Raw genomic sequence first — 24,085 nt, 5'->3', positions numbered from 1 at the left:
ATAACAACGCTTCTTGGGTATTGTTCGCACTTGGCTTGTGTCCTGGTGCCCAACCACCCTAGGCGTAATATTATCCCAGCACAACACATGCGCTGTCATGCATTATTCCTTTAGCGCCAAACACTCTGGTGTGGTTCCACACGCAGAAACAGCCCCAAACAACAAACCTGCCACAGGCACATAGTCCCTCCACTGTAGATGTATTTATTTACTTATTTTTACATATTGTCACAAATTATGATCCATTGTTTTGTGGGTAACACTTAAAAATAATGGATGAATACCACAAATTACACCTGAACATCTTATGCGCTTCCTCTGAGTTTTGAAATAATTAATTTTGAATTCAGAACTGTTTAATGACCCGTATTCATTTCATGTTTCTTTGTAACAAATTATGTTGATCACATGTAAGGCATGCATTGGTTGTGAGAAGTGTTCATTCATGCGCTTGTCTACTGAAAGTAGAGCGCTGGTCTGGTAAGAAGGCGGTAGCTTTTTTTCAAATGTATATGGGAGGAGTTTGGAAAACAGCTGACCTACAGAGGTAGAAACAGGGTGGTGTGGAGGTACTTTGTTACAGTTCGGGGGGTAAAAAAAGAATATAGGAAAGCAGTGCGGTATTTTAGGCGGCTGTGGGATGTCATAGTGAAACGAAACCAAGGTAGGACACAGCATTGCGTGTCAAAACAAAGAAGTCAATCTGTTTAGTGACTCCATTGTAAAGGTAAACTCATTTGAATGCTATATGTTCGAAACTTACTGCTAGCTTTCGGTTTAAAATTAAATGCCTAGCCTAGCTTATCTAAATTGACATAGTGTTGGTAATGTGATTAATTATCACATGTACTCTGAGTATTGTTCATGAACGAGGCTGTGCAAATCAAAATTGCCATGAGATTGAAACAAACAGTGCGTTAGGCAGTTTCTCACGCTTAAAAAAAACAAACAAAAAAAAAAACGAATACATTGTAGTAGATGTATATGTTCTAAAATGTGATCATTTTAAATATATATCACTTGTAAGTATGTAACTCGATTATTGTGAAATGGTCACTAAATATTGGAAGTATTAGTAAAAGGTTTTTTTTTTTTTTTGCTTTTTAAGGTATTACTCTATGATTTTTAGCCGACGTACTCGATGCAACAAGCTAATTACATAAACGTGTTGGGTTCTCGTTGAAGAAAGCCAGATCATGAAGGCTGCTTTAGTATCTTGACAGCCTGTAACCTTGCTGCATCTGATTCAATTCACCCAGAACAAAGCTGTCATCCCGACGCTTTGTCCCCTCCTGTCTGCAGAAGAAACCGAACATTTTCGCTGTCTACATTATGCAGAGAAAGAGGCTACACGCTGACGTAGTCAGGTAAATTATATTCTATCACACAAACAAGTATTGTAGTAATTGATATTTACGTCATATACTGCATTGCACACAGCTTGTTGTGTCTGCTGTGAATGCAATTTTTCACAGATGTCTGTACAGATTGTTTCATGAAATAATTATTAATATCCTGTAAAATTAGTTAGAGACCTTTTAAAATATAGCACAAATGTATATAAAAAAAATATTGTTAAATGTGGGTCTTGTCTCCGCACTGGCTGTTTACATTGCTACAAGCTGTACACAGTTAATGTTGATTTAACAGCCGTATGCATTAACCACTTTTAAGCAATTGTATAGCTTTTTTTTTTTTTTAAATGGCAGACATCTCTGTTAAGGAATACAAAGGTTTCCATTAGGGTAGCCTCTGGGGACTTTGTTATTGTATAATGAAGATCATGCATTTATCACATGCAATCTCAGTTGACAGACTTGTTCCAAAATGTTATCTTATTTTGATAAAAACGGATCCTTTTATTGAAACAGAAACCCAAGTCCTTTTATTTGAACCTTGAGATTAGATTGAATGACAGAATTATTATACCCTGCTTTGAAAATAAAATAACACTTTATAATTAATAAGAACAAAAGCACTAATTGGTTTCCTAGGACCTCTTCAGTACAGTAGATCTAGCAAAATATTAACAGACATTTCCTTTAAGTAAACTCTCATGAGTAAAGCAGCCTTTGGTGGATTTTGTTAGATGTTAATCATGAAAGAATTTTGTTAAAGGACCTGCACTAATGAACCAAAATTATGGCTTTGTGTGTTCTGCCATTAGCATTCCTGTAATTTTAGATACAAGCTTCAAATTTGTATGAATTTAAAAACTCATTGTTCAAAGACTTTTGGGGTTTCTGGATCATAAAAACTGCTTTTAGATGTTGGTTTAATTGCATTGACATTGTTACTGTAAGTTATTTCACATACATAAATCTTGGTTATGACAGCCTTTTCCTGGTACTGAGGCTACTCGCCTGGATTTAATATAACTTTATATAGACATGTGATGCAAGCACTGCATTAAAGGATAGAACATTTTAAATACATACATAAATAACAGCTAATTAGGCCAAGTTCTTACCTTTCAAGTGAGCCGTTGATGGTCACTTTAGGACTTGTAGAACCGGAGAAATTATGTTTGAAGTGGCGAGTGTGTCAGTGAAACTGCAGTGAACAGGGGTGACAAGTGTAAGAAAAAAAAAAAAAAAAAAAAAAGCACTACTGTTTTAACAAGCATTTTTTTCCAGGATTTCATGTAAATTGCGTATTTTTTCCTAGATGAGGTGAATTCCAGCCATGTAAAATTAAATAAAATACATTTGGGTTTCATATCCTTCCCCTCCCGAAATCTGTGCTCCAGCAGGCCACTAAATTGCACTGCATGCACGTGAACTGTAGGTTTGTACAGCAATCATTAGGTTAGCAAAGGTTACTTCAACCAGGTGGATTCCAGAGTTCCCAATAATAGCCTAGTCTACTATCAACAGCACCTTAATAAACATATTGATGCCAAGTCTGTTTGGTGTTCCTAAAGTGTAAATTGCCATCATCGCATAAAAAAAACAAACTGCTATCGCTTACCAGTGAACTTTTAGCTTTCCTATCGGGTGCCGAGTGAGGCAACCGATTGAAAATACCGTGCATAGAATGCATGGGTGGGGTCTACAGCAGGTAAGCAATTTTAATTGAATCATCTTGCAGGGTATAGGGTCCCTTTTTATGTATTTATTTTTGTATTTATGTGTTTATTTAACCAGGAGATTTACCCATTGAGACCGAGACCTCATTTAAAGGGGGTACAAACCACACTTTGAGTGCCTTTGTGAATGATTTTGTGCTATTCCAGCTTTTAGATTGTTTAATAAGCCAATACTGTTTTGTTTTTTTTAATTCAAAGCCAATTCCAGATCATCAAACTACCAGTTTGGATTTTAGTAGAATGCCCCAAACTGAACTCCCTAATATCAACTGGTCGAGAATTCCAGAGTATGAGAGGATGTGTTGGGAATGATGAGTTCCTTGATGTAACAGGATCAAGGTAGTTTAATGTAAAGCAGCCAGTATGGTGATACATGCTTTGAATGTGTAAACCATCAGTACAAGTACATGTTCTCAAGAGTCCCCCATTCCATTTCAAATCATTAACAAACTCACTATTTCTGGTAGGGAAGAAATTACCGGTGCACACCTAGTGGTCATTTTAAAAGTGACCTCATTACAAAAAAACCTTGCTTGGGCATTCTCTGATACTATATAATATATAATTGAACTTTGACCCATTCGACTCCTCGAGACCATCACTTTCAATTAAAACACAAAATGTCATGTTTTCAATCACTCGACAACACCCACAGTACAGAAATGTTCATTAATGATCAACAGAATGAGAATATGTTAAAGAAAAGTGATGTAAAGCTCTCAATTATGCTATTACTGTAAATAGTTAGTATTGCCATATTGCTGAGGCTTTCCAGTCCTTCCTACAGATGCAAATGACCATGCACAACCATTTCCCTTCTAAATAATCTCTTTACTGTGTTGCTTTTGTGCTGGACTCAACTAAGCAACTGTATCCAAGTCCAAAGTCCCCCACATATTGTACCTGAAAGTCAGTTAAATGATGAGCATACCTAAGTCATTTGAAAGTCATATCGCTTTCTACTGTAGAAGGAACGTGCACTGTACAGAGGCATTCACAGGGCTGCTGACATTGTAAATATTCTAAAATGAGACGCGTTTCAACTATGACTACAATCCCCCCTCCCCGCCCCCCACAAAAGTGGGTGTATCTCAGCAAATCGTCATCACTGAGTTTAAGTCTTTGGCCTGGTTTTCATACCTGACCTGTATCTTCTACTACACAAAATAGAAGCAACATTTTGAGGTGGGAAGCTCTGGTTGAGTTGATACAGAATGATCCATCAATTTTAAAAGCATTTCTTTGGCTGGAATATACTCGAGGTGCATTATGTTGTGTGCAGTGACTTCAGTATGCAAATTTTAAACAATATTTAAAACAATAAAATAGAATAGTCATAAGATAATGAGATCAAAATAGGTGTAAATGACTACAGGCATCAGAGATTATAATCAAGATCAAACTGGAAGCATTACAACTTTGATCCAGTAACAGGAGGGTTCAATTTGAAGGTTAACTCAGAGTAGATTAAACTCTGTGCAATTAGTCCTGTGTTTAAGGTCGGGATCGCTATAACCAAAAGCAAACCTTCCAGCTTTTATCCACTGCAACTTATTGTACTGTAGCACAATGGAACAGTGGTCTACAATTTCAGTGAAAGCAAGCTACATGTATAAGGTTTTACATTTCCATTTAAATATGTGGATGTGTTTTTAATTTCCATCTTCCATAATCATTTTATATTATCATGGTTTGTAAGGCTGGTGCTCTTTTGTAACTGGACCCTTTTTTAGTTATCATAAAGACTGATGCCTTTATTATAATATGACTACATTTTAATAGAAGAAAACCTTGTTTCCCTTTTCAGTGAGGGAGCTGTATTTGGCTTCTTTTCCTAGAGGTTGGTTTGTTTTCTAGTCAGGTAGGTATTCTAGTGACTGGCAGTCTGCCTGCCTTATACTCCTCATTTTACTTTAAAATGTAGGCTTGAGATTGAATTAAAATTCCATCTCTCAATGTTAGAAACTCTTAACACAGGTTATTTTATTGTTCTGAGGAGAATGGTTGCTAATGAGGCAATTTCCCCACAGAAAGCATTTTTAACCTGACCCTGCTGACTTTTCTGACATTGCTTGCTGGATCACTGTAATTCAGGTCTACCGTATGTATTTGGTGTAGTCAAAACATCCAGCTGGAAGAGATTACTTAATCTGTAATTGGATTGAGAGGCAGAGGTTTTAAGAAAGGTGGCAGTGATGATGTTTTGTCATCTCCTGTTTTCAACAGGATCTCTTGTGTAAGAGACAGATTAACAATGTATTGATTGCACAAAAGCTGGTATACAGTGCAGATACCAATGTGTGTTTTTGAATGACTTGCACTTACTGACATTGTATCTGTAGATGTTTTAGGCTCTATGTAACCAGCCCTCAAGCTTAATGTCTTTCATCCAAAACTGGAAAAAGTAAACCTGCCTTAATCTTGAACACTGTTGACATGTATTAATCACAAAATGTTTCTCCATGTGAGATTTGTGGTTTTGTAAAGTACATTGCTAACAAAATAATTTCAGTAAATCTGTACGTCACTTCATAGATATCTCATTTTCCTACTTTCTAATCACCCTGTATAGTGAGTTTTATTTATGGTATTTTTTCTATAGCATTTCATAAACAATAAAATTGGCAGACGTATCTTCCGTGCTGTACTTCCCACTGAAGCAACGCATCTGGCACATGTGCGTTGCTTCTGGGAATTTGAGTCCTTGAAGAGAAAAACTATTTTAAACTTCTCTATTTTTTTTAAGACAAGAACTCTTCCTGAGCGCATTTTGTAAGATCTATATTTCTCCAGAAATAACTTAAAAAAAAAAAACAAACAAAAAAAACATTCTAAATATTTGCCATTTATTGTCTTTAAAACAAGTTAAACTTGTAGAAGCTAGACACATTGGCTCACATATGAGTACTAATTACTACCTATGACTAATGTGATTTCAACCTTATTCTTCTACTGTTAAAATTGTCCTTGACTTGTACCACAATGTGTGTGTTATTTTATTTTTATATACAGGCCATAGTTTCTGACCCTGTCTCTCCCCCTTTTGTGCTGCCATACTGTGGCGTGTCAATTTTGCATCTTGGTGTAAAAATAATAACAACACAGGCCAATTTATAGGTTGTTCTTTTTTATATACAGTAGTATGATTTTGTACGTTTACAGAAATATATCGCAGTATTCACAGTGTTGCTATTGCAATAAAAGTCAGTAGTTTGGAACCAAAAATGTGCAGTGCTGTACAATCCAGTAGTACTTCATAATAGTTAAGTGTACATGTGAGGTGAGCTTATCATGTTGCAAATCCATCGCCACCACAAGCACTGTGTGACTTTTTAGATTATCGGGTGGCTTCATACGCTGTTCACAACTGTACCCTGTATTTATTGATTTTCAAGTTTGATCATGAGTTGCATGCAAATTTTTGTGACAGTTATTAAACATCTCAATAAGGGGAGCTTGTATAAAATTGCAAAATGTCAGTGTTATGGATATTCCTCAAACTCTAACGGCACCGTTCATTTTGACCTGTGACAGTTTGCTTTGAGTTACTGTCTCATCATTTTGGTACAATTCTTTGATTTTCTTACTTAATTTCCATTACTGGTGTTGACCAGTGAAAAATAAACTGTTTCATTGCCATAGTGTCCACATTATTTGATGGGGTATTTATAGTTGATACACAGTATTCAATGATTCTCTCAATAAAGTTCCAAACATTAACAATTCCGTGCCTCATTCTTTTAACCTCTGAACATATTATTGATGCAGGACACTCAGTCTGTACAAGTTTTATTATACAATTGTCTCAAAGTTCAGGTGGTGTCAGGTTAACTTTTTCCCTGTCACGTTGTTTTTAACCTTGGACATATCAATGATACAGATTTTATAACCCTTGCATGTTAAAGGTGTTGGTGGTTATGTACATTTTTGGTACATTTGTTTTTCTTTACTTTCTGTTCCATTATCGTTTTTTGTCCAGCAAAAAAATAACCCTTTTTATTGCCATGTCTTGACGCATCAATTCTACAGATCACATGCTTTTTGAGTTGTATTTTGCTTCAAATGTTTGTTTCTTAGTTTTGTTTTGTTTTTTTGTTTTTTGTGTCAATGAGACAGCGTCCATATTTCCTGCCTGAACCCAATGGAATGTGAAATCATATTACTGTGTTCCTCCTCCTGTGTCTTTAACTCTAAACACACTTGTTGTGAGAAATGTTCCTTAAACATAAGTTTAACAAATATAAGAAGTTATGTGCAAGAGAACAGCTGTTTGTATATCTGTTCTCTTGTACATAAATTCTTATATTCCCAAGTAAACGTGTACCTTCCCACGTGTGCATTAACTATGTTATTGTCAGTTAAACCAGTTAAACTATGAATGATTGACCTGTAATTTGAGACTTGCATGCCACTTGCCACATGTTATGTTATGTCCTTTACAACAACAACTATATCTTTTAAGCAGTTCGATTCAGAGAGATTATGCAAAATGACGTACCTTTAGCTGAGACCTACTACATGAAGTGCATAGTAATTACATGTCACAAAATATGCTAAATTTAGAAAATAAGACACTAAATATTGAGGTTGGCTTAAATGAGTGTTCCTTACACAGCACCAATATGTGCACAGAACAGTTTAATTTAGATTTTATTTAAATTTTAGTAGCAATTGTTTTTTTTTGGAGTTTTTTTTGTCATTTTCTCCCAATTTAGAATAGCCAATTTTTAGGTTCAGCTCACCACTCCCACCCCCGCACTGACTCAGGAGGGCAAAGACAAACACACGCTGTCCTCCAAAGTGTGTGCCATCAGCCGACCGCTTCTTTTCACACTGCAGACTCTCCATTCAGCCACCTCAGAGCTACAGCGTCAGAGGACAATGCAGCTCTGTGCAGCTTACAGGCAAGCCCGCAGATGCCCGGCCAGACTACATGGGTCAAGGGTCCATGGTGAGCTGAGGACACTGGCCGACCTAAGCCCCCCACCCATCCCCTGGGTGGCGCTCGGCCAGTTGTGCGGCGCTCCCATCCACGGTCGGCAGTGGAATATCCTTGACTCGAATTGGCAACATCCAGGCTATAGGGTGCATCCTGCACTCCACGCGGAATGCCTTTACTGGATGCGGCACTCGGGAGCCAACACCACAGTACCACTGTACTGGCTTCAGCTTTAAATAAAGAGACTACACACCGTAATCAAATTTGTGATTGGCATTATGCTTAGTATGTAAAAACAAGCAAAAAAAAAGAAGTGCAGCAAAACGTACACTTCGTAAAACAGACTGTTCAAACAGCTGTTGTGACAATAGAGTAATGTAGTCTGAAATAAAAACAAACACATTTTATATTGAACCCTTTGCCGCCTTGATACTGTGGTTGTCATGCTAAAAGTAAATGCTGAGAATGCAGGAAATAAATGCAAAACAATATGTTGGTTGTTTAAGAAAATCAAGGCTTTTGTTCACCTTTATAATATTTCTACTAATTAATCATTTGAAGCATGGATCCCACGGTTTTTGGCAGTGTTAAACATTTATATACAGAAATTATATTGAGCTGGAATATAGATTTCAAATTAGCAAAAATTGTTACAAATAACATAAAAATTTACATGCAGTGTTGCATTTCAGTCTTTTCAGGAGAAAAGGTTTCTTTGTACTGCTTTTTCAGCTGAATTGTGATTTAATAATTGTTTTGTTCAATACAGGATTGGCTGTTTAACATACTGCAGTGCTGACACAGGTTAACCTCACTGTCTTTTCATGTCTGTCAGATTCTTTTAGCACAATGAATAGAAACATGTGAGCTGTTTTTCTGCCAGTTCCCCAACATTACACCTGATATGTACCCAGCAAACTGGGAAATATTTATACGAAGCAAGGATGAGTATGGCTGACCTGCTATAGTTTCAACTACAGGGTCCTGGCCCAGGCAGAGGTGGGGTAGAGCCCATAAAAAATTGTATTGTAAATTGAGGAAAACAGTGAACACAATACATGGGAAAGGGAAGCATTAGATACATTGGTAATATATTAACAGAGAGCTGACCTGTGAAGTATTGCTGTTTCAGAAGTAAAACAAAAACAAGACCTGCCTGCTGTCTATCCCTGATCCCACTGAAGCAAATTGTATTTATTTAGCTTGCATTTTGTTTAACTTTAAAACATCTTACCAAGTTCAGCAAATAAACTCAAGTCCAACAACTGCCCCCTAACATTTGGCAGTAATTTTCTTTGCTAAATGAAAGCATTGAAGTTAGGATCGCTTTTGTAGTGGCGGAGAGTTCCAGGTTTGTTCTTTTGTAGTGGGGGAAGAGTTCCAGGTTTGTTCTTTTGTAGTGGGGGAAGAGTTGCAGGTTTGTTCCTTTGTAGTGGGGGAAGAGTTGCAGGTTTGTTCCTTTGTAGTGGGGGATGAGTTGCAGGTTTGTTCCTTTGTAGTGGGGGATGAGTTGCAGGTTTGTTCCTTTGTAGTGGGGGATGAGTTGCAGGTTTGTTCCTTTGTAGTGGGGGATGAGTTGCAGGTTTGTTCCTTTGTAGTGGGGGATGAGTTGCAGGTTTGTTCCTTTGTAGTGGGGGAAGAGTTGCAGGTTTGTTCCTTTGTAGTGGGGGATGAGTTGCAGGTTTGTTCCTTTGTAGTGGGGGATGAGTTGCAGGTTTGTTCCTTTGTAGTGGGGGATGAGTTGCAGGTTTGTTCCTTTGTAGTGGGGGATGAGTTGCAGGTTTGTTCCTTTGTAGTGGCAGAGAGTTGCAGGTTTGTTCCTTTGTAGTGGGGGATGAGTTGCAGGTTTGTTCCTTTGTAGTGGCGGAGAGTTGCAGGTTTGTTCCTTTGTAGTGGGGGATGAGTTGCAGGTTTGTTCTTTTGTAGTGGCGGAGAGTTGCAGGTTTGTTCTTTTGTAGTGGTGGTGAGTTGCAGGTTTGTTCTTTTGTTCCCATTGTAGGGCATCTGGTGAACAAGTAGTACCATCGTATGGTCCACTCTTGTAATTGGTGTATCGGTTTTGCGGTTTCCTCTGGTTCAGTTACAGTATGGTATTCATACCATTCCTGTTAGGCTACACTGCAAATGTCGGAATTAAGCGATGGTTGCCGCGATTGTTTTACTACGGCATTTACAATAATGTATTGCTCTGATACTACGTTTAATCCTGTTTGAATTGTGCGTTTTAACATCATTTAATTCACCATTTTGTCGTTTGATTACAGTGCGACCAAAGGAAAGGATTTTAGGCAGTGGTCCGCTTTTAAATACCCAGCACATTAACTGGCAGTGGGAAGCTTTTATGTATTGATTTATTTTTTACGATGGATCAACCTCTGGTGGAAAGTAACTGTGTTCCTGAGGCAGCACTTCTACTGTCACAGTTTACACAGGACAAAGCAACTGGACTTGCACCTAAATTAAAAAGACAGCAATTCCCAGTTTGGGATTATTTTAGTTGAAAAGAAAATGAAAAAGGCTAACCAGCTAAAGATGGTACCTCTGTTTGAATGTCATGTGAAAAATGACCATCAATCATTCACTTGCACATCAGGAAATATGAAACAGTAGGTTAATAAGTTTATAAATACATAAGATTGTTTAAAACACTATAAAGCAAAATGAGTTCTTCGACCTGGTAACTTTTAATTTACAGTAAATTATCTAAAACCAGTTGAGCCTTGCTAAAAATGATGTAAACTGATTTAAATATTGTGTTGTAGATAGTTTCAATAACTGTACAATTAAAATGGTTGAATAATCGAAAACTAATTTTGATATTGTGGCAGCCCAAGTGGCAACAGCAGCCTGGTCATTTTTTGTGGAAACTGAACAGTTAGTCCAGACAGAAAGGAGAAAGCAAGGCCATTGAACTGTGCTGGAGTGTCTAGAACAGCTTGTTCACAGTAAATCAGTCTATTGATTTTTTTTTCAGATTTATTTTTATTTTTTTAACTATTGCGTGATCATTTGTGTTGGGCATTGACCTATTTTTTTATTTTTTTTATTATTACAACCTGCGCAGCAACCCTTTCAAGCCTTGAAATGCTTCTCACAGTGGACAGCTCATTGTCAGTTCTCCCTGTAGAAAATGTTTGAAACCCATTCCAACTGTGATGTCTGTCTCTAAATGCCCACTCACAAGATAGTTTGCTGTGATTTATATTTAGGGCATGCTAGCTACTTCACCCTGCAGCTCCTGCAGCACGAGTAAGTGCACAGAATCCCATGGTCCATGGGCCACTGCTTTTTGTAAAGTGACATCTCCAAGTACTCCACTAAAAATGTTAAGGGGAGCCATTTATTAGTCAGGCCAATTTGCTTTCAACAGTACTTTTTAATGCAAACAAGATTAACTGTCTTCCTGTTTTGCATATTTTGTAGAACAAAAAAAACGAATGCTCACAGCTAGAAGAATAAAAATAACTAACTGCAGCAGTGCATCGTCTAGACCACAGGCAGACCACAAGCAAGTGGCAGAAGTATTTGTTAAGCAGGGTACGGAAGGAAAGAAATACAAGAAACATTGAGTTTGGTAACTTGCCAACAAAAGATACCCATTTCAACTCCCAATAATCTGTTATGTCTTTTGTTACTGTTGGGTACAAAAGTATGTATTTTTGTAAATATTGGGAATATCTTAATCTCAAAACATCCTGCATGTTATGCAGTTTCTATATAAGAGCAGATTCTAGAACTTGCACTGAAAAACAAGAATACTGTATTGATACTGTAAAACATGATCATTCTTCAATGTTCTGATGCCAGTACATGAAAATAAATAGGATACTCGGCATATAATACCAGTCTTTAAAATCTTTGCACTAGTTGCCTGTTGGTTTTAGAATTGTTTTTAACATTTTGCCATTAACCTCTGGTGTTGGACCTCCTAACTTCACAGAACTGCTCACTTTTTATGTCTCTGAGCGTAGTATACTTTTGAGGTCTCAATATGCTGATAAGCAGTTTTTCCTAATTAGTTATTTAAACTACTGAGAATAATTCAGGGGACAGGGGACAAATAGGGAACAAGTTTATATCCTCAGTCATTGCCATATTGGATTAGTACCACACTGGAAAATCCCATGCAGAGCAGCTTTTAAAATTGGCTGGATTGTGAAAATGAGTGAGTGATAACAAATAAAAGAAATAATTCTGAAGTGATATTGGGTCAGAATGTGTTTGGAAGGTTATAAAGTGAATGGAGGCTTGAAAGGAGTAGATCCTGTAAAAACAAGATCATGACTAAAGTATTTTCAATGTTTTTTTGTACTGTAAGATAAATGGAGTTTTGAGAGGATTGGCTTAAGGTTTCGCTGCTAATTCATATGTGAAAAGAGGAAGTGCTACAACCGGAACTCTGTATACATGTGGTTTGTGGAGTTCTTCAAACTGTAGACACTTAAACTGTCTTCAAGTTTGAAGCCCAAATATTTGCTACTGAATTTATTAAAGGGGAACTTTCATTGGGGTTTTGTAAAATTCATACTAAATGTACAACCTTTACATGTCTTCATAGCTGTGCTGCTTATCCTCTCTATGTTGGGCTGTCAGGCTCTCATGTTACATGCATAATGATGTTGCAGCGTGATAGGAACCATGAAGGACCCATTGAAAACTCTGGAGCAAATGTTTTCTTTTTTTCCTAAAACCTGTATAGACACTTGAACTGTGATCAAAACCTATTGTTTCAACTAACTGAAACCCCTGCTTATGAAATCAACCTTGTCAATTCACAAATATTATTTTTTAAATGTTTTATCCTATGGGACTGAGCCCCTGTTTTTACATCTTACAACTGCAAGGCCAGGGAAACGGAAACGGTTTGTTTGGAGTAGTTTAATATCTCTCCCTTCCGGTGGTTGTTCCCTGTTTGGGTATGGATTATATTATGTGACATCTCAAGCGCACTTCTCCAGTAGGATTATGGGAAGGTGAAGTGCAGGGCTGTACACATGGTAGTGAGCAGAGACTCACTAGGGGTTGTAGATTAGTTTAAATCAGGAGAGCCGAATTCAGGTAAGAAAAACATGAGACCTTTTTAAGTTTTTCTTAAATTCAGCTCTATTGAGTGTTCAATAGTTACAAGTGAAACTCAAAACAGCATGATTTGGGGTCTAGGCTAGTTTAGAAATTACTGTAGGACCTTGCTAAAATTGCCACACATTACAGTTTTTGATTGCATTGTAAATTGTCAGGAGTGGAAGTGCTTTCTGGGCACAGATACCTACTGATAACAGTAAGTTGTTGGTCATGCTGAAGTATGCATTTTAAACCAGGGGTGTTGGATGGTAAAAATAGGTTTGTTTACACTCCTGTCCGCAGCCTGCTGAAAATATTCTGGGTCGAACCAGCTTCATTGTGTCTGTGCAGGGACGTTATCCTTGCCATTGAATACTGCTGATAGAGATGAGGTTTTGAAGCTAGAAATTGCTATAACGTGTTATCTTCACAAGGAGTTCTCTCTAATCTATGGTCTCAACCACAGGCTGGATTTTCTGTAGGATTATACAGTTAGTCACCATGACTCTTAAAGGAAAAAGAGACCACATTTTATAATGTAAAGGCCTGCTTTTTTGGTCTACAGAAATATGTTCACAATGTCCGTACATATTAATACCCAGTCAATTAATTATAGGGGAAGCAATCTTCAGTCAATTTACTCTCAAAATGACAACAACTACTGATGATTTCAAATCTTACTTTCATCCAATTTCTGTGTTACCAAATATTTCATGCAGTAATCTTCGGAGCTTTAATCTGTGGTTATTTTTCCATCAGGTACTGTAAACCAACAAAGATTGTGGTTTGCATAAGCCCCAAGAGAGAGTATGGGAAAATGTAACCAAGAAGTATTATACTGTAGTCCGATCAATGAACATCTCTGTATTCAGAAGGATTCTGAAATGCCCTTTGTGTTGAACAAATCCCCAACTGTTGAACAAAGATCGACCTTCGGCTGTCCTAATGCTAAGAATCTAGGTCACTTATAAAAAAGTGTGTGGATGTGTGAACTGGCTGATACAATGAATTAACACTCAGTCTTTGCCAACAGCAAAATTCAACTGAGTAAGATGGTGATTTATATTAATCACTTAATGCTTTTAAGATTATGGTGGATTTTTTTTTTTTAACAACAGACACATTATTTATTGTTGGTAGCTCCTTCAGTGGACTTCACTTTTTGATATAATTTTTTTTATTGTTTTTAATAGACCAGGTGCTTGTTCTTACTAGAATTCCATTCTGTGTGCTTAACTAACTTCCTGTGAACTCCATTTCAAAGGACTGGAAGGAAAGCCTGTCAATTGGGGAGACATTATACAGAATTCTATACGGTGTAGCCATTTATAATCTTCATACAAAATGGGTTTGAGGGAGGACATCCCCGAACAAAAAACACAAATACTTTCCAATTCAACGCAAACATGTAAGCATAACCCAGCTGTCTACCTTTCTTTACATTGATGTAAATCACCACTCCATCTCTATCCTCCCTCCTGCCATTTGGTCTTATTTAAATGCAAGAAAATGTGTATGATTTAAAATTAAAATGGAGAAAGTATCCTTTTACAACATAGACCTAGTTCTGCCAGTCCAATCAGAACTGTACAAATGGTTTTGTTCCACTTTCCTGACACACCAATTAATTAAATGGAGCACCTTAGCTGCCGCTTTAGTTAAGTGCTCAGATCCAAATGTCAGCTTTAGATTTATTTATTTTATTAGTTCCAGTGACTTGCTGAGATGCCAAGGTCAGAACTCTCAAATTAATGAGATATGAAAATAATAATGCTGTATAAATTGGTAATTAAATAAATAAAATAAAATAAAAATGTCCTGCCATTCATGAATGTGTAAAAGTTACCACTTAGACCAGATTTTAACAGAAGCCAGTAAGCCATGTTTACAAGGCCACCTTAAAAGCAGCATTTTATAAGCTGACCTTAATTTGAATGACTGCGCTCTTAAAACAAATCAAAGATTAAGCATTAATTTATACCTGAATCATGGAGTGTTTGTGATTTTAATATCTTTGATGAATAACCTTGGACTTTTTTTATACAGGATTAATGTTATAATTTCCATTCTTTTACAGATTTGGAAAGAAGTAACATGGATGTTTCTCTGATGTGCTGTTGAAAAAGTTCTCTGTGAAGGAAGCTTCATCTGAAAAGCTGATATTCATGAGAAAGCAGTACCATACCTGCTCACTGTTGAATTTTGTACGGGTTGGCTTGTCTTTTTTTAATACAAAATGGAAACCCTTTCCCAAGACTCTGTTTTGGAATGTCAGATTTGCTTCAATTATTTCAGTCTTCGGCGCAGACCAAAACTCCTAGATTGCAAGCACACGTGCTGCTCTGTGTGTCTCACTCAGATGAGGACCAGTCAAAAACAGATTAGATGCCCATGGTGCCGAGGGGTCACCAAGCTGCGAGCAGGATTCTCTATCTCTCAGCTTCCAGATGATCCAGATATTATCACCGTCATTGCCATCCCACATGCCTCGGAACACACCCCGGTCTTCATCAGGCTGCCTAGCAACGGTTGCTACACGCTGCCCCTCCCCATAGCCATGGAAAGAGCTCTATTGCCCCGAGACTTGGGTTGCCACTTGTTGCCAGGCAGCCAGCAAAAGGGAGTCACTGTGGTAACAGTTCCCCAGCAGCAGCAGCAGCAGCTCTTGCAGGACGGGCCAGGCCCTGACAGTGAAGAAGAGGAGTCAGAGAGGCAGAGAGGTGTGAAAAGTTCCACCTGGTCTGGGGTTTGCACTGTGATACTGGTAGCCTGTATTCTTCTGTTTCTGCTTGGCATCGTCTTGCATAACATGTCCTGCATTTCAAAGCGGTTTACGGTTATCTCCTGTGGCTGAGGCTCAGCTTGAAAGAAAGGCTCGATGTGTGCGCATGATAACCTGGGTGGGGGCTGAAGTGACTGTATTGGGACTTCACTGTAAAGAGTAGTTTACGCAACCCATTGCTAAGGATTCACAAGCACTGGGCTGCAGATATTAGCACAGGAACCCAACCTAAGAAAGTAAAACACAGAATGTGCTTAAGAAGGCATCTGGATTTAACTTTCATTCCATTCAGGTCTTGCAGTGGTGGAGAACATTGCATGCATCATTGCAAACCTGCCATGCCTATAATGAACAGTAGTGCAAAACAATCATCATACTGTAAATGTCAGAAATACAAAAATAAAAAAAATGTCCTGTGTTGGAGATGCAGTATAAAATATCTAGATGCAGTTTCCCTTGTAATTGGTGCGGCAGTATCTAAATATTTAGAATCAGTTTCAATTAAGGTGCTGTGCTTTAGGGATAAATAAATGCTGATTAATGTGAATTTTCTTCCCATTCCTAGACAAACAAAAGTTGCTATTGATGTTGCTAAAGCTTACATTGTTACATGTACTGCATTACAGTATACATTGGTAGGATGTCATGTATTAAAAAGGGATCACAATAATATATCAATACCAGCATTTTAGGTGCAAGCACATATCTTTACTTAAAAGCAATGTAACCTTATAACCAATGTTCAGTTTTTGGTGCAATAACATTTTTACTTGGCATTGTTTTCTCTCTGTCGGATTAGATTCTAGAGAAATGTGTGTTCATAGAATAAAAAGAGAGTGCAAAGAAAGATGGTTTGCTTTAATGATGTGATCCTGCCTGACTGCATGCAGATCATCTGTGCATTAATGCATTGTCATTAGTAGCGTCTTCAGGAAGTCGAAGCACAACCGCCTTTGATTCAGGAAACAACATTGTTGAACCCATTTCCTCTATGTTGAACAGTTTCAGATTTGGATGGCTTTATTTAGGACGAGGAACTGTATTTTATTGTTGACTTGACTTTAGCTGAGTTTTGTGTAAAGAAACATGTACATTTTAGCTGTTGGAAAGATAAAGAATACACAAATCACAGTAAGATTGGTGTAGTAGTGTTTCAACCCCAACTGCCAGCTGTTTTATGTGTTTCGTCCTTTGTGTTGTGCCAAGTTTCTCCAGCAGTTATTCAATATAATTCCTGCATAACTTCAAAATAAATCTTAAAAAAATGGAATCAATATACTGATTTTCTTATACGTGGTCTTTTTCATTATATCAGTTAGGAAGAGATGGCCACCCACTTCCTAATTAATATATAAAAGTAACACATGTAGTTTTAATCACTTGGAGGCACTTGCCAAAACATTTGTCTACTTGAATTAGTTTGGCCTTATACGGTATAAAAGCAATGAATTGTATGAAAAAACAACAAACAAGGTTTGTGTAACTTGAAGAAAACTTGTAAAACAGAAGATTGTGTGTATTATTAATTTCATTTTCCTGACATATTTATCAAAAAAACAATGAGCTGTCTCAGACAAAGCTCCCAGGGTTACAGTGCATGGTAGAAGTAAACTGTGTTTTGAAAAGCGTAAGGGAGGGTCTTAAGAAGTGATATTGATGTATAACTATGTATCTCAGTGGCTAGAGGTTAGTAGTATTGTCATTTTGCAAGAAATGCTGTTGTATGATAGGAGTGGGTTCTTTTTCCCCCCATGTATGTAGGTTTATAGAAATTAAGTAGCATCCTGATGTAATTTATAAAATGCTGGGAAGTGTTTAAAATAATCCCCTGATCCACTGGTAGCAAAGCCATTTGCACAGATTTGATTGCTTGTTTATAGTGATTCGAAGCAATACCCGTACTTGGCTGCCTGGTTTGAAAATAATTCATGATTATTGATGATCTGAATGATGATTATGCCAAAGCTAGTTGGTATTGGAACTATGTAGCTCTGGAATACGGTATATTCGTATGAGCTTAACATGCAGCCTACAGCACTCACTATTCCTAGGTGGTCTCCCATCCAAGTACTAACCAAGCCCAACATTGCTATGCTTAAGCATTGCATGGTAAGTTCGATTTGAAGAGCTTTTTGCCGTCAGAGACGTTACACAGGGTTAATTACAAAGAAGTAGATCTTCTTGACCCCCCTGGAATACAGTTACAGTTGATGACAGCCCAGTTCAATCTATTGCTTTAAGTGGAATATGATTTTGAAGTGACCATCTACAAACAGAGCAGTGTATGTAATTATTTTATTTCAAATGAAGCTCATATGTGTAGTCTCGTGTTTCAGAAAATAATGCAATTGTTTGTTTGGTTAGTACTGTAAAATGCATTATCAAATTGCCCTTCAGATTCACTATTTTCCCTTTCAAGGCCATGCAGGTTAACATCTTGTTCCAGTAGTCGAGATATGTTTGTTTGTTTTTTTTCCCCCAGATTCAGTTCAGTATTGATAATTATGTGACATTTTGATCCAACAATGTGGTCTACTTTAATGATCTTCAAAACATATCTTAATACTGTACATACTGTGTGCTTTTCTCCTTTTATTTAACATACAGGGTGGTAATAACTCATTGTAGGTTTGTGTTGCAGAGTGCCTCTATGTGCCTGCTGGCACACGCTCCCTGGCACACCCTGGCACACTGACTCCCAGAGTCAAATATGTGTCCCTGCACTAATACCTGATTCTTAGAAGTCAAATTGGTATGCAGTAATGTATGTGCTGACTAAAGTATAAACTTCTGGAAGCTTATCTTATTCTCAAATGAATCCAGGCTCTGCCAGCTTTATAGACATTTGATTTAACTGGTCTTGTGTGAACTGGCAGTTAATCATGAAATGCTCAATGCCTTAAAGTGATATGAGCATTTCAGTCACTATAAAGATGGTTAGATTTGTTTTATGCATCCATCCTGTGTGCATGTAGCAATGGCATTGTTCCTTTAGAGTTTCTACTGAAGATTGAGAGATAGCCCATTTGCTTTCATGAACCCAGTACTGTATTCTATAGTGCCAGTTAAAGACATGCAAATCCAGTAAAGCATGACATCACAGGGGTGGGGGGGGGGGGCACATTGTGCAAAGGAGCATGTGCAAGGCACATAGGTGCATTCTGCAACACAAACCTACAATGAGTTGGTACTTCCCTGACTCAACCATGAATAGCTAAATAAAAAGATTAACATTTTGTAAAGTGTTTGAGTCTCCTTTCGTTGGCATATGAATGATCATTTAATAAAAATGGCACAAAATTTGGTTGTATGCTGGGTTAAATCTGAGGACAAATAGATAGATGCAGACTTTGTTATGATGATGTTTTTTTGCTTTTGTACTTTGACAAATCTGAAGCCTGAAGTTGATTTTTATAGTACTGTTTTACAATGAGCTTTCTCAGTGACCAAAACGTAACACACGTAAAAAAGTTGAGGGAATGATAAAAAATATCTGAATACTTTGTCTGATCTTTGAAGATTACTGTAGGAACCAGAATTTAGATTTGAATTGACACTTGATACTTGACTTGGTGATGTTCTTGAGCACTGCAATATCCTAGTTACACAGTATACAAGATGGCTTTTAATACTTTCACTGTGCACATCAAGTGCCCCCTAACCTGAGGAAATGTGGTGTCGTGTCAACCATTTAACATTTACTGCATTTAAAAAAGTTTCTGTTTTTTTAATCTTTACCTTTTTTAAAGGGGAAGTTTAGTGTAGTAGTGTGCCAAGCAACAATTTATGTGAGGTAGTTGATCATTTATTTCTCAGATCTGTAGTGGTTCTTTGTCAGGTGCTGTCAAATCCCACTCTGTTTCAGCAGCTACTGCGTAGAGGAGTCTGTGTACAATGTGTCAGTACTTGCTGTAGATAAAAAAGTGAAGAGAATGTTTTTGGGTGACAGGGTTTCTTGTGCACTGCATTGGGATTGTGATGCTAAAGAATGTGAAAAGGTTACTCACACATTTGTGTTAGTTTCTGTGTATAATCCAAGGCGATTTTTTTTTTATGGAATCCAAGTTTATTTTATTTCATAAATATTTATTATAGCTGCTTTGTAAGGGCGGTTTGAAATATCAGTGTACACTGATGTTTCTAAAAGTGATTTGGTTTACTGATGCGGTGGTCAGCAATATTTAATTACAAAGTACAGTGAAGGATATTACAATATTTATATCTAAAGGCGCAGTGCCCCTCAAAATGGTGTTTAACTCTTTCTCTTAACTCCCCCAAAGATGGTGGAAATATAACTCAAGAGGACAGACTGCTAATAACTGTAGTCAGTACAACAGACCAGTTAACCCACCCTAGTTTTTTGTATGCACTTACATCATTTTTGTATGACTTAATTCCATAAAAGTATTTTTGCAAGGTTACCTAGTGCTTAGCAATACTTGAAAAATTAACTTTCAATCTTTAAATGAGTTTGCTGGGAATAGGACGCTTTTGTGATACTGAAACCTCCTTTGAGGAATGTAAACAAATTGTGCTGTTGGGTTTTAAAATAAACAGGTTCCAGAGAGGCCACATTCATGCAACAATGTACACTTGTAAACAATCACCATTTTGGGACACTGCAGCTTTAAACTACATTTAAAACGTGTGTCCCTTACATGGAAAACCAAACGCAAGTCTGAAAAGTCATGCAGTAAGCCAACCTAGTTGTTATTAAGGGTTTGGGGCTCTCAACTGTTAAAGTAAATGTTTACCATATGGCAATAAGATGTATTTTGTTTTTAATAAATCAGGGCTTGTATTTTAAAACTCTACCCCTCCACAACATCAGATATTGTGATACCATATATATTGAAAATAAACAGACTTGTCCATATAAAGTGCAAAGACAAAGTATGTTATGTATAATGGTATACAATTATTTATCAATGTGATATCAAAATGAGCTTACTGGGGGAAGGGGGGCTGGGCTTTTCTTTTGCATGTGTCCTGGAAGTGATATGCTCCCAAACAATCCGCTTGCTCACTTTTACTCTCGTAAACTCTTTTTACAAATTAATGTTATTGTCCATTAAAACCTGCCACTCAATACTTTGGACTGACGAAAGCAACCAGTCCTGTACCCACAACTGCCGAATCAGCCAATCACAGCCTGTCAGCTCAGCTGGAGCTCCACATCTTTCAACAACAACAACAAACATAGGCACACACAGTTCAGAAATATTGCTCCATTCAGATATCTGCCACAGTCCATGTAAACTATAAGCCTTCGGCTTGGGACGCATAACTCCAGTCAGGGTTAACTACCACAACCTTCATCGACAGGAACTATCGCATAAATAATGTCCTGAGTATCGGGCATTACATTGGTTGTTGACCTTGTCTATATGGTAGGGTCTCTTACCTTTGCGAAGCAGGCAACTACTGTACCAACTACCCGTTTATGAAATCACTGGACATTGTCAGTTTTAAGTAAACCAGGCATTTAGTTGCAGTACAGCTTGTATTTTATTTTGTTTTGTAATTGAGTGATGTGATAATGTAAAGTCGGAAATCATAGAAATATATAGGCTTTCACCATGGGGTGCAGGTAATATTGCAATTTTCATAAAATAACTGACCAATTTAAGGAAAGTTAGCTTCTGGTAACATATTTTGATGTTATACTGGGTACATCTGCCTTGCACACATGTTATAAAAAGGGCCAGGTGTGCTATCAAATGAGGTCTCCCTTGAGCTAGAGGATTGGAATAAGGCGTACAATGTCATTTTTCATTGCAGAACAAAATGGTTGCTGACTGGAAGAAAAGTAAATAATTAGTTTAATGTTTCTGTGCTGTAGTTTGTCATAGGCTGTAATCTTGTGGTTAAGATCCAGTTAAGTGATATTTTTTCTTAATTCTTAAAAGTAGATGTATAGAAAATACAGATTTCCCTTTTCCCTTATACAAGGATGAGGAGCATCAACATTTTTCTAAAACAAAAATTCAAACATCTGACAACCAGACAAAATCCATGAATTAACCCAAACCCCAGTCGGTTGTTTTATCCCGGGAAGTCTAGGGTGGTCGAACAGTATTCTTGTGTTAATTACATAATGGTGTATCCCTTCTTACTCCCCCTAGTTCATGATATTCAAGTCAGATGGCTTTGCTAATATTCAATGCTGCTTGTGAGGTGCAGTCCTTGAGTTGTTCCATTTGTAATAATAAATGTAATTTTATTTTATAGGCCATTCCTTTTGAAGTTTAATGACCCTTTAGACACATGAGCCACTAGGCTGTGTTTTAAATACTGTCGCAATGTTGCCAAGTATTGAATTTGTAAAGGATAAAAATCTGCTGTTTGTAGAAATTCGTCTTTTAATTATTATTTTTTTGCGTATTCTTTCTATCAGTTCTGTGAATTTTATTTCTTGTGGCCTGATTTTAATAAATGTAGATTTTATATTTTTTATGATAAATCACTGTTCATTATCTGTATATGCTGATTTTATGATTGCTGTTAAGCACATTTATTATAATAAAACTCCAAATATGGTTTCAGTTTGGTCTGTGTGTCTGTCTTTGTGGATGTGTATGTTTTTAATTTCATATGATTAGATTTGCTTTCACTTTAATACACCAAAGGCAAGAGGGGTTTCATCCAAACCAGAAGTACTGTGTAGAGTGACTTTGAACCCGCAGTACTGTACGTTGGTTAATATTTGTATACATCACATTAATGATAGGGGTTTTTGTATTAGTTTAAAGAGTAAGTAGCAGGGTTCTGAAAAATATAGCGTTATATGTCCCCATGTGTTGCTACTACAGTCTAAATAACTTGCCTGTATTTTTTATGTCCATTGTTAACATCCTGACACATTTTTACACTTATAAGTTTAAGGTCTGTTTAAAAGGTCTTTTCAGCATTTTGCTTATTTCTTTTCGCTCTTCCGACAGTGATAAGAGAACACACCCCTGACCTCAAACCAAAGTGTACTGAAATTGACATGTTGAAAACCTAAGATCTTGAAAGGAAAACATGTAAGTCACATTTATTTCTGGGAACCTGCTGTTAGGAATAATACTTCTTCTATGTGAAAACACACTTGCTGCTCTAAAACAAAAATTTGAGTTTTAATGGTTTTTCCATTTTAATTACAGTGCATTTACAAGTGGTGACACTGCAATGTAAAAATTCTGTACAATAAACAGATTTGTAATGTATTACTGTAAGCAATACTCCTCTCTTCTGATCAACAATCAAATGTGTTGTTGTTTTTATTTATATTTTGTTTCTGCATTATGTACCCATTCATTCAAATGGCATTAATTATCAGTTTTTCAATAAATTATTTGTGTGTCAGCCATAAAGGGCTTTTACCCTTTTTATGCTTTTACCTTTTTTGTGTGCTTGGTAAAGTTTACCTGATTTAACTGTGAAGTAGATCAGTCAGTAGTTAGTTTGATATGAAGCTGCCAAACAGTTACAGATGTGAGCTCAAATCTCTTAGCAGCTTGCGTGTTGACAAGATATTGAGAGTTGAGTTTTATGTGCCTTTCAACATTTTATGAGGGGAAATGAGCCTGTCAGACAAATGGACTTGCAAACTACACTTGTGCTTGGAGAGCACTGAAGTGAAATCATAGTAAGAAAAGAAAAAACAAGATTACAAAACATGAATAAACAGAAACAAGTAGCATAGAACAAATCTGTTTAAAAAAAAAAAAAAAAAAAAAAAAAAAAAAAAAAAAAACTATATAGGGTAAACTACTTGTGCAAAAAGTTGTAGCTGTAAAAAAAAAAAAAAAAAAAAAAAAAGTTTGAAACTTATGAATTGAAACAGAATTATGAGTATGCATGATCACATAAAACAGACTACTTGTTTAAAAAAAAAAAGGTTCCGAGTTAACAAGGTTTTTTTTATCAACCTTTTTTTAGTTTGATTTTTTGAAAATTTTCATTTAACTCATGGATTCATCTGCTTTATTTTGATAAGGAACTTTGTGAGCCCAATAACTCAATCAGTTCATCTATACTTGTTAATGTGGAATATTAGAACTGAAAACTGGATAAGACAACCTATTTCTCCCTTTATCTATAGGCAGGCTACATGATATTAAGAAGCGGGATGTTCTTAAATTGCACTAGCTAGATAATACTGTAAGATGCATGTTAGTAGCCTTCTCTCCTGGGACTATTTGAAAACATTAGTTCAGGCTATTGACCCACC

At 36.8% G+C, this 24,085-nt stretch overlaps 1 protein-coding gene across 1 annotated transcript; it reads left to right on the top strand.

The window, feature by feature from the left end:
- The first annotated feature begins 1,114 nt into the window (after window positions 1-1,114).
- On the top strand, window positions 1,115-17,871 carry LOC121312750 (E3 ubiquitin-protein ligase RNF152-like). Its single transcript, XM_041244480.1, has 2 exons — window positions 1,115-1,367; window positions 15,166-17,871. The coding sequence occupies exon 2, from the start codon at window positions 15,325-15,327 to the stop codon at window positions 15,940-15,942; it is 618 nt and encodes a 205-aa protein (XP_041100414.1). The 5' UTR covers window positions 1,115-1,367; window positions 15,166-15,324; the 3' UTR covers window positions 15,943-17,871.
- The last annotated feature ends 6,214 nt before the right edge of the window (window positions 17,872-24,085 follow it).

This window comes from Polyodon spathula, chromosome 3, assembly GCF_017654505.1.
Source record: "Polyodon spathula isolate WHYD16114869_AA chromosome 3, ASM1765450v1, whole genome shotgun sequence".
Lineage (NCBI taxonomy): Eukaryota > Metazoa > Chordata > Actinopteri > Acipenseriformes > Polyodontidae > Polyodon > Polyodon spathula.
Note: the sequence above shows the minus strand (reverse complement) of the source record. Positions and strands in the feature narration are given on the sequence as shown.